The sequence below is a fragment of the Chenopodium quinoa genome, unplaced genomic scaffold (assembly GCF_001683475.1).
Source record: "Chenopodium quinoa cultivar QQ74 unplaced genomic scaffold, ASM168347v1, whole genome shotgun sequence".
NCBI lineage: Eukaryota > Viridiplantae > Streptophyta > Magnoliopsida > Caryophyllales > Amaranthaceae > Chenopodium > Chenopodium quinoa.
Window position 1 is genome coordinate 3,980,033 of NW_018745448.1, and position 12,004 is coordinate 3,992,036.

General features: G+C 36.6%; 1 protein-coding gene across 1 annotated transcript; it reads left to right on the forward strand.

Moving 5' to 3' along the window:
- Positions 1-9,115: 9,115 nt before the first annotated feature.
- Positions 9,116-10,309, forward strand: LOC110713809. The gene is made up of 3 exons (XM_021892249.1): positions 9,116-9,210; positions 9,291-9,716; positions 9,800-10,309. Exons 1-3 carry the CDS (start codon positions 9,193-9,195, stop codon positions 9,938-9,940), a joined length of 585 nt encoding a protein of 194 aa, XP_021747941.1. The 5' UTR covers positions 9,116-9,192; the 3' UTR covers positions 9,941-10,309.
- The last annotated feature ends 1,695 nt before the right edge of the window (positions 10,310-12,004 follow it).

Consider the following 12,004-nt stretch of genomic DNA (forward strand, 5'->3'; position numbering starts at 1 on the left):
AAAGGTACGTTTAGGTTGCTAGACATCTTTGAAAGTGATTGGTTTGAATGACATGTTTATATGACTTTTATGATGATTGAATTGAATTGAATTGAATTGAATTTTGATTTATGAAATAAAAGCATGTTTAATTAGGGGTTTTGATAAATAAATTGAAGTGTTGATTTTTATATCATGTTTGAATCATTAAAATTATTATTCATGTGTAAAAGGTTTGATTTGAAAGCATGTGGAATTAAATAAAAAGGAGTTTTGAATTATATTAGAATTAGTGGATTGAAAAGAACTCATTGAATTATGATTATTATTATTATTAAAGATTTACAAGCATGTTAGTAATCCCACTATGCATATTTGGTTGATAAGAATTTGGACTTTGTATGACTGAGTCTTTCCTCAAAAATAGCCTTGCAATGGAGACTAGCTTGGGGGGTGTGCACACTCGGGTGAGGAATTGGATTTTAATGAAGAATTGGTTTTATTAATTATTCTTATTGAAATATTGGCTCATTGGAATTAGTTTAAAAAAAGAGGAATTGGTTTTATAAATCATTTTTATTGAATTATTGGAATTGTATTGAGAATATTGAGAGTTGGTTTTGAATCATGAGTTTTGGAATTATTGGAATTAATTTTAAAAGCATGTTTGCAAATTAAATAAACTGGATTACATTATCTTGCACTAACCGTACTTAGCATATTGCTAATACGTATTTCCTATTTGTTTTGCTTTGCCCTGTTTACCATAACGGTAAGCAATGTTGACTATTTTTAAGTGGAGTCATGAATGAGCATATGGGAGTCCCGGGATTTGCTTCACCTAGTTTAGTCTTTATTTTGAGTACTCATAACAATGTTACTATTTTTATAAGCATTAATAAAAGAAATTTGAGTTTTCTTCTGCAATTTTTGTTATTGAGTTAAGTATTTTTTAGTAGTCTTGCGTAATCACGCGGCGGTAATATGCCTAAGGGCCTATTCTCAAACGATTTTTTTCATTACAGTTCAGTTCAGCTCTAATCAGTTCAATTCAGCTCTAATAAGTTCAATTCAGCTCCTAATTTCCTTCTCTTATAAAATATTCATTTCAGTTCAATTCATCTCTAATAAGTTTAATTCAGTTCAGCTCAAATAAGTTAGTCAGTTCAGTTTAGCTCATTTCAGCCAATGAGAACATGCCCTAAGTCTATCTCTACGATATAATTATACGTATTGTACAGTATTTTGGTAGAGGTTGATTTGGGGGTATTACATTTGGCTGGGTGGGTTAGAGGTTCCGAGGTCAGGGTATGGACTGGTGATATGTGGTGTGGGGTGGGGTCTGGTGGTGTGTTGTTGTGGCGGTGCCCATATTTTTTTTTTGGATTTTCCAACAGAAATTCCGTCGAAAATTTTCTAACGGAAAACACTCCTTTAGAATATTCCAATGGACTTTCCTATCTCGAGAATCTTGTCAAATGACTAAAAATCCATCAGAAAAATAGTGTCCAACGAAAATTCCATCAAAATACGTTTTCGATGACCACTTTTCAACGGAATTGCTTCGAAAATGCGTTTTTTGATAAAATGATTTTGTTGCTAATGGCCTGTTTTCTAATAGTGACCCTTCATAACTACCTTAAACCCTATAGACATACAACTTCCACCTTCACCTTTGAAATTAAACCTTATTCTATCAAGAATACTATGCAAGATAAGATTCCTCATGATTAGTGGAACATGCAAGACATTGTTCAACATACAGAATTTACCATCATGTGTTCTAACTCTAATGGACCCTATACTAACTGTTTTGTAGACATCTTTGTTGGCCATAGCAACACCTCCATCAACCTTCTTGTAGTTTGTAAACCACTCCCTACATGAACACATATGATAAGACGCCCTCGAAGCTAGAACCCGCACATCAGAGTGATGCACATGTTCATCAATCAGGACATAATCCTCTTTTAAATTAGTGTCTCCACCAACAATGTCTACAAACTCAAAAAATTTCGATTGTCTTATATTCTTGTGACCTTCAGATTTCCAATGCCCCTTCTCCTTACAACGATTTCCCAGATTTTCTCCCCGAATTTTCTTTTCCACTACCTTCACTGGCTACTAATATGACATCCTGATTATATGTACCTCTACCAAATTCCTTATGGCGCAACTCTCTAGTATGAAGAGCAAATCTAACCTCCTATAAAGACATTGTCTCTTTACCAATAATACAAGAATACACAAAATTCTCATATGACACTGGCAAAGACACAATAGAATTAAGGTAACATCCTCATACTCAACCCTAACATCAATTTTAAGCAATTCTAACAAATTAGCATTCAATCGATCTAGGTAATCTCTAAGGGATGTATCTTCAAACATTCGCTGACCGAATAGATGTTGCCTCAATAGAAACTTGTTTGTTAAAGACTTCGTCATGTGCAAAATCTCCAACTTCAACCACACATTCGATTCGGTTTCCTCCTCCACAACCTCGGTGATAATATCATCAGCTAGACACAACATGAATGTCAAGCACGCTTTCTCCTCCAAGACGACTATCTCAGCGGTATTTGGACGCGTTGATTTCTTCGTCAATGGCGCCCATAGCCCAACGCTCGCATCTTAATCTGCCACAGACTAAAACTATTCCTTCCAGTGAATTTGTCGATTTTACATGAAAGTAGCCATCTTTCTCAGCAGAATTAGAACCCTATGCTTTGAACCAAAGCTCTAATACCGATATTTTATGTAAGAGAATAAATATTGAATGTAAAATTAACAAGAAAAATAGACACATATATACATGGCTCACCAACAATGCAATTGCTACATCCACGACCAGGAGAAAGTAATCGTTTTATTAATGCTTGGGGAAAAAAATCTAAATTGATTTGAGACTAATCATTGAAAACAGATTCTGAAGAGATTTGAGACCAATCACTGATACAGATTGATCTGACTGTCTCTCGGATTTCTAATGTTAGAATATATTCACTAATATTCACTCAATGACTCAATCACTATTATACATGGCTAAGAAATAACCTAGGCTATTTATAATAACCTATAGACTAAAAAGATAGACTTTATTTAAGGAAATAAAGCTCATGAACAAAATATCAAAAATCGTACAAAATTGCTAAGGCACGGATGTGTCTCTCTTGGGCATGAACGTCTTGGTCAAATGTCCGGTGAAGCACGAACGTGCCTTAATTGCCAATTCCCTTTGAAGCCTCATTGAGGCACTGACGTGCATGCCTAAAAAATCTTCAATACTCCTTCGTCAAGGCACATCCATGTCTCCCCAAGGCATGGATGTGTCTTGCCCCCACTACAAAAAAAATAAGAATAGGCAACACTTAAGATTGCAACACTTACAAAAAATGTTAACTCTTAATAATCTAACGCATAATATTTATTTGTTACCTTGAACTAAAGTAACAGAAAAAAAAAGTGTTGCTCTAGACTATATAAGGCAATAGTCGCTTAAAGTGTTACCTTTTTCTTGTCTAAGACAACACATATAATAATTGTTGCATGAAAAGATAACAATAACAAAACTATTGTTTGAAAATGTAACACTAATATCTATGTTGCCATCTATGGCTACATTTATATTAAAAAGACATGTGTGTGTGTGTGTGTATATATATATATATATATATATATATATATATATATATATATATATATATATATATATATATATATATATACGGTGGAGTTGGTGGGGCCTTATGAATAGACAACGGGGGCATAAATTACGCCTCATATGTGTTGCCTTAGCTACAAGGCAACATTTTTTTTACATTAGGCAATGGTTTTGCACTGTTACCTTTGCTTTATTTTGTTGTAGTGCCCACTTCTTCATTCCTAGTTCACGACTCCTAGCTCACGAGTCAAGGCTATCGATTCTAGGCATATTCCTTACAAAATTTTTATAACTTTTGCTTTAATAATTAGTATTATTAATTGTAATTTGTGTGTTTGCAAACGTGATAAAAGAAGTGTGCCAACTAGATATAAAAAAAATAAAAAGAATTAAGAAAGTTAAATGAAAGGTTGTTCTCATAAAGTATAAGCTTAAGAAACTCAATCAAGTTAGGATCAATCCTAAGTTTAAATCTTGCCAAACCACTTTTTTAATTGCACTACCTAGACATCTTATACTCTTTTTGTCCCAATAATATAGTGCTTATTTATGTTATTATGGTCAGTATATTAAGACTAATGACCTTTAATATATATATATATATATATATATATATATATATATATATATATATATATATAAACCTTGAGATATCGTTTTATTTGTCTCCATGTAAGATATATGTAGTTAAAACTATTGATGGTTAAAGAATTATCTGACCGGGTAATTATAATAAGCACGATATTATTAGATGGAGAGTGCATTCTTTTCTTCTTTAAGGAATCTTTTAAAGAATTCGTAAATCGAAGTGATATGGGTGTTGGGTGCATAGTTAATTCTAAACAAAGTACAGTGATGAAACTTTTTTTTAATTTAAGCATCAAAATTATTATATTTTAAAAAAAAACTTCTTATATAATTGTGAGAATAACCAAATTAATAAATTTATAATAATACTCCGTAATAAATGTTCAAATGATTAAAAAATGATAATACTAATCATCAAATGTAACGTTATGCACTGAAAAATAAACGTGAAAATAGAAACAATAAATTAAAATGAATGAAGCATTTCACTCATTAATATGGATTGCTTAGTTTTCATTATATATTTTTTTTTCCTATTTAAAATCTTTATACATTACAATCGAATTAAAATGTAATACTCTATTTATATATATACATATAAGGATAAATAAAAGTTTTTTTATTTGTCTAAATTTTTAATTTCTTCCTATATAAACAACTTTATACTAATATTTTATTATACCGATTTGAAAGAATTGTATGTGTATATGTGTAATTTTGAGCTTTGTAAAATGTGGAACAAGACAACAAATAAAACAAAAATAACCACTAAAAATGAAGCCAATCTTTAAAACATCACTTGAATTAACCAAAAATTATAATATTCTAACATCTTTGTTTTATGTGGCTCTTAAGAAAGTTGTAATTGCCAACTTCACTTTTGCAAAAGGTCATAGGTGACAAATTTTATTTAAGATTATAAGAGATACCATGTACAATAACAACCGATTGGGTGCATGTCACATCTTAAAAAAGTATGCGGTCCATATTGAAATATGGAGCATCATTTTGGAGGAAGTAGTGAGGGGGGTTAGTTATGCATTTGCAAATGCATAATAAATACTAAAATATTAAAAAGCACATGGGGGTAAGAGAAAAGAGGAGAGAGATGGGTAAGTAGGGCCATTTTTTAAATGTACCGTTGAAAGCTTAGATAGTACCATTGACTATATAGTGATACTATTTCTATTGTAATGATACTATTTCTACACGTAGTGAGTAGCACTGAATGAATATATAGTACCACTACATACATAAATAGTAATGCTGAAATATTCAATGATACCATTTAATCATCTAGTGATACAATTGATCACCCAGTGGTACTACTCTAAATTCAGAAATGCATTTACGTGAAATGACCCTCATGCCCCTCGTTATGCATTTACTCATACATAACTAACCTCCTTTTGGAAGGCCTCATTATTTTGTTCATTTTATGTAGTTTACAAGCTTACATAACGTGACGTTCTGCACCACATAATACATACTAACAAGAGTTTGGATCAAGTGGTACGTCGTTTAAGGGAGTAAAAATAGCACCAATAAGAGCTCGCTCAACTGGTACGTCGAAGGATATTGGGTTCAAGTCTTATCATATGTAAAAACTCTTACTACGTTTTAGAAATTCACCCATTATAAATCAATTGTACAACTCGAATTAAATCCGGACGTAATTGGAGGTAAATTACAGTAAACCGAACAGGCATCCTAAAAAAAACACCAAAATAGCAATATATTCACTAAAATATCGTTTGGCTGTGGGACCAATTATCAACAAATTAAAATATGTTGGACCAATTCCTTCACTAGGTTATTCTAGATGTTCTTTCTTTGATTGCGAAATAAGAACATTACAAGCATTCCACATAGTTTTATTTTTCTTATTGTAATATAAGTAATTTTTTAAGTATGCCAAAATGGTTAAGATGAAAAAACAAATAGCTTATGTTCAAATATTTTTTCTTATTTTGATTTATGAATCTTATGTTCAAAACTAGAGAAATGGATTTTTTTTTTATTATTATTTTTTTATTTTTAAGATTATACATGTATTAACTTTGTTGATTAAAGACAAATTATGTTATATTTTCATCCCAACCATATAGTCTTTCAATCAAATCGTACTATGTTATGTTAATTGAAATACAAAGTATCATTATTTCCAATGTTCTTCAATTTTCCTAGATTTTTTGTTTTTCGAAGCACAATTATCCCATATTTTAAGTGAACTGTTAAACATCGCCCGCAAATTCCTACATAAAGCCCACAAAATAAGAGTGAAATGACACTTTTGCCCTCAAACTAAAAAACACAATTTCTCTCTCTACTCTCTACTTCCACTTTCTCTCTCTAAATTATTTCCCGAGCTATGTCGAGGCGGCCCGGCAAGGAAGTGGCGGCTCCGGCGGTGGGCGGAAGGCGGTTTGCCGGCGAGAAGGTAATTTTTGTAATTTTTTTTTAAAAAAAAAAACCTCCGGCGACGGTGGGGCGCCAAGGCGAGACGCCAGCACCACGGAGGAGGCGCCTAGGCAGGACGCCCGTACGGTGGAGGCGGCGCCTAGCCCAGACGCCACTACCACGGCGGCGGCGGATAGGCTAGGCGCCACGGCCGTGGTGGTGGCGTCTGGGCTAGGCGCCGCCACCACCGTACGGGCGTCTTGCCTAGGCGCCTCCTCCTTTTTTTTTTTTTTTTAATTTTTTTTTGTTTTTTTTTAATTTTAAATTTTATTTTCGAATTTTTTTTTTTTTTTTTTTTTAAAAATTTGTTTTTCTTTTTTTTAAATTGTATGTTTCCTTTTTTTTTTTTAAATTTTGTTTTTTTATTTGTTTTAATTTTATGTTCTATTTTTTTTTTTTAAAAAAAAATTGTTTCTGGTTTTAATTTTTAATTTTATGTTCCTATGTATTGTTTTTTTTTTTTTTTGAATTATATTTTTGTATGTAAAAAAATTATAAGTTCCCTTTTTTTTTTATAAATTTTCTTTAAAATTTTGATGTTCTTCTTTTTTTAAGTTTTTGCAATTTTAAATTTTTTAAGTTTTGTTAGTTTTTTGTTTTTGGTTTTTCTTCGCATTTTTGATTTTTTGTTTTTGTTTATGTTTTTCATTTTTTAGTTTGTTGTTTATATTTTTTGTTTTTGGTTATATATTTTGTTTTTGGTATATTGTGTTGTTCATATTTATATTTTTTTATGTTCATATTTATATTTTTTTATGTTTATATTTATATTTTTTATGTTTTTATTTATATTGTGTTGTTTATGTTTTTATTTTTTATGTTTATAATTTTATTTCCGTTACTTGTTTATTTGCTTTTGTGTTTATTTTCGTCCTTTTTTGTATTTATATTTTTTGTTTTTGGTAATATTTTTTGTTTTTGTTTATGTTTGTTTTTTTTTTGTTTGTAGTTTATATTTTTTGTTTTTGGTTATATTTTTTGTTTTTGGTATATGTTTATGTTTATATTTCTTATGTTTATATGTATATTGTCTTGTTTATATTTATATTTTTTATGTTTATAATTTTATTTCCGTAACTTGTTTATTTGCTTTTGTGTTTATTTTCGACTTTTTTTTATTTTGTTTTCGTTATTATGTTTCGTTATTTACTTGGAGTTAGGCATCGCAATTTGGACCTGGTGTGGGGAAGAGTATTGACGTCGTGAGGAGTACGATCTACTCAATGGAGAGCTCGGGGCCCAGACACGTTAGATCCCGTGGTATTTCGGCCTCGGCCCGCAGAGAACGGGTGCACTGTTCTGCGGATGATCAAGATGATGATGATGATGATGAGGAGGAGGAGGAGGAGGAGGTCGAGGACGAGGATGATGCAGATGAGGATGTCGACGATCAGAGTGGACCATATGATGATTACGGTCCATTCAGTCAGAGGCTTGATGATGTGTATGAGACGCGTAGGGTAGACGTGCGTAAGGGTAGAGATGGTAGATTTGTTAGTAGATCTGGCACATCATCTGCGTCCACTGTGTCTGCGGTTAGCAGAAAACGGTCGAGGGCCGTTAATGATTCTTGGGTGGTGAGGGGCGAGGTGGCTGGGGGACCTATAGACGGGAGTGTGATTCCTAGCTTTCTAGGACACATCGCTACCCGTATTTGGGAGGACCAAGAGCGGGCTTTGGATAGCGGCATTTTGAAATGCCAAACCCGGGAGAGGACTTGTAACTTCTTGTGTAGTTGGGCTGAGGCTTGGCCGGAGGAGAGCGAGATGGTTGGCCGATTGAGGGGCACTAGAGTGAGCCACCTTCCTGCCACCATGCATGAGAGGATTGACTCGACGCTGATCACGGCTTTCGTTGAGCGATGGCAGCCGGACACGAACTCTTTCCACCTTCCGTTCGGTGAGATGACGATCATGTTGCATGACGTCGAGGTCATCCTTGGGATTCCCGTAGAGGGAAACCGAGCATCTGTTGTCACAGATGCGGATCAGGCAGATTTATTGGCGGAGCTGTTGGCGGTGGATAGGGCTGCGCTGTACACAGCGGCACTTGGTGTGTGGGATCACGGCGGTGTTAAGATCGCAGCAGTTTTGCAGCGATGTTTGCACCCCACTTCACGTAGGACGCAGGACACACAACTGGCTGCATATGTTTTTCTTCTTCTCGGGTGTACCTTGTTTCCGGATAAGAGCGGAAACAAGCTCAGGCCACGCGACATAGTTGACGCGTGTGAGCCCGACAGAGTAGGCCAGTTTTCTTGGGGGTCGGCTACATTAGCGTACATGTATCGCCAGTTAGGATTCTCGAGCCGGGCTGATGCGGCAGGTATCACTGGATGTATGACGTTGTTACAGACGTGGATATACGAGTATTTCCCAGCGTTTCGACCACACCGCGACCCGGTTCCTATTGGGGATAGCCAGCCACGTGCCTGTGCGTGGAGTCCGCGTGTCGAGAAGAAGTCCATTGACCGCCTGCGATCGATACGGTTATTGCTTGACATGATGTCCCCATTAGAGGTAAAGTGTTTAAATTATTTCTACTTTTATAGTTTGATGTGTTTATTGTATGAATCTTACTAATTTTAAAAAATGTGCAGGTGAACTGGATGCCTTTCGGCCAGAACCCTAGTAATAGGGTACCCAGGACCCTCTACACGGGACTGATTCAGTATCGTGAGATCGTAGAGGCGTACATGCCGCAGCGCTGTCTTCGCCAGCTTGGATATGTCCAAGTTGTTCCTCCTCCACCAGCATGGCCCAGTAAGGCCGTCCGATCTGCGTCGTCGAAGGAGTACGTCGTCCAATGGCCGGCAAGCATGATTGGCACGTGGGAGCAGTTTCCGATGGTTGCCCGCATATGGATTGAGCAGCTGCAGCGGCCGCCAACTGGGGTGGCTGCCATGTGTGACCAGCACTACATGGAGTGGTACAACCGGCACTCGCACCCGAGGTTGATCAGAGACGTCCACCACGGCGACGACGCCGATGATGATGATGTGCCACCGCCCACTGCCGTGGATGCGGTACGTCTCATAAATCATTTGTAGTTGTGTTTTTTTTCATATAATACGTCGTTATTGAATTTTATGTGTTTTGTTATGTGTAGTGGATGGGAAAGATGACGCAGTTGGGACACAGACTTTTTGAGGAGAGGGACAACATGACGACTGCAACAGGCAGAGCTGTTATTGATGAACTGGAACGGGCCCTTGAGCAGTGGCAGTGGGCGTCACAGAGAGATTATTGATATGTCGGCAGTGCATTTATATAACATTTTCCTAGTTGTTTGTAAAAGTTAACATTATCTATTCTTATAATTATTATTTTAAGTTCTTAGAATTTGACATTATATTTTTAGTTTTTATAATTTTTATTTTAAGTTGTAATTAGTGGGCATACGAAAATTAAATACAAGTTCACATTTAAATGGGAAAACTAAATACGAAAATTAGAATCCGAAAATTAAATAAATGGGAAAAACATAGCAATAACAATAGAAGGTCACATAGAAAAGGCAACTAGATTGTTCCACTGCTGCACCCGGTCATGATATAGCGCATCCCAGCCCTCTACGCTTGCTGTACGAATGGTGTACCACGTTGGTATGATCGGTGGGACCGGAAAATCGGGTGACAGGTCCAGTCGGATGAAATGTCTGTATGACGGCCCCAGAAATCCAATAGCAACCTCTCTTACCGGTCTGGTGACGGTCTCACGCGAACACCAAGGCAGAACCGTGGTACATGGATAGTAAGCTCCACCATGCAAACCAAGGCCGAAATGCATCACTGCACACTTGTAGATGTTTGCAACGGCGAAGAGATCAAGTGGCGCGTCGAACCAATGATTTTGACCGCAACGTCCTCCTCCCCACCGGATACGCTGCAGAGACCTATCCAAGTCCTGTCCGTACACGTGGCGATAAACAGCTCGGTTGACTGTCTGTGGAACAACATGCTCACCGATAACGAGCGTCCGCCAGAATGGATGAACCTGATCAACATGTAACGACGCCCTATCTTGCGTAATTACGCGGTGAATGGTGCATGCACAAGGTAGTCCATGAGTCACCGATGTAGCACATCCGCACCGAATAGCCACTTCATCACCCAACTCCCTCATCCTGGTGTGCTCGCTCAGAATCAACCCCAAGCAGTAGTGTGACACACGACCATGGAGAATCTTAAATATGAAATGGCTATACATCGTGCCATGTCGCCGTCTGGAGTCCTCGAGAGAGTTCTTGGGGCAAAGAGACCTCCCTCACAATCGCTGACGATGGCCGATGGCTGAACACTTGGGCCGATGTAATTTCTCAACTTCTCCAACACCCAACGGTAACTCGCAACCGTCTCATCCTTCATAACTGCATAACCAATCAAAAAGTTCTGGTTCGTTGGAGTCATCCCAACCATCTCAACCAGTGGAAACTTATACTTGTTTGTCTTGTACGTTGAATCGATCAGAATCACAGATGGCCAAGACGAAATCATATCAGCACAATCAGGATGCACAAGGAACAAATGAGTCACCTCCGATGTGTCTTCATCAGATTCAAACCAGTACAGATAACCACGTGCTTGTGCCTGGTGTAGAAGCTGCTGTATAGGGTTCCTTCCCTCTGACCGTTCAAACCTCAATTTCTGTCTGACGTTGTAGATGTGTCTTCGGTTTGGCTGGTCTTCAGGAAATTTCTCCAACACAGATGCTAATATTTTAGCAGGCTTCACTTGAGCATCACTCATTTCTTTTACAATTAGTTTCGCACCAGGACTTAGGCCACTTAACTGTCGATGACCCACTTCATATGCGATCATCTCATGGTTGTGATACCCCCATTTACCGTAACTCTTCACTTCCCAACCGTCACCCCTTTGCTGTTGTCGAACCTTTACTCTGAACTGACACCCACAACCTTTCCGCTTTGTATCAAACCGAATCGCTTGACTGAAATCTCGTTCCTCCCTTTTGCGATAACGGTCGCATCTCAAAATGCGATCCATTCTACCATCCCGTTGAGATTTATGAGTTGCTACTACTAAACAAAAACCTGATCTAATTGCAACATGTTTCGCCCAATCAACCGCTTGTTGAGCATCTTCGAACAGACCATCGTGTACAAAAATCCCACTATAATCATTTCCGTCTCCACCATAATCCTGCAACAATAACATATAAATATAATCACATAAGATTAGATTAAATTAATACATTTGACACAACATTAGCACAAAAGCAAAAACAATAATAAAATATAAACAACAAACAAAGAAATAAAAAACATAAACAAAAAGTATTCAAAAAAAAAAAA

Bases quoted from the DNA above. Each gene is read 5' to 3' on its own strand.
- LOC110713809 (XM_021892249.1), top strand. The intron at 9,717-9,799 runs GTACGTCTCATA...TGTTATGTGTAG, and splicing joins CGCCCACTGCCGTGGATGCG to TGGATGGGAAAGATGACGCA.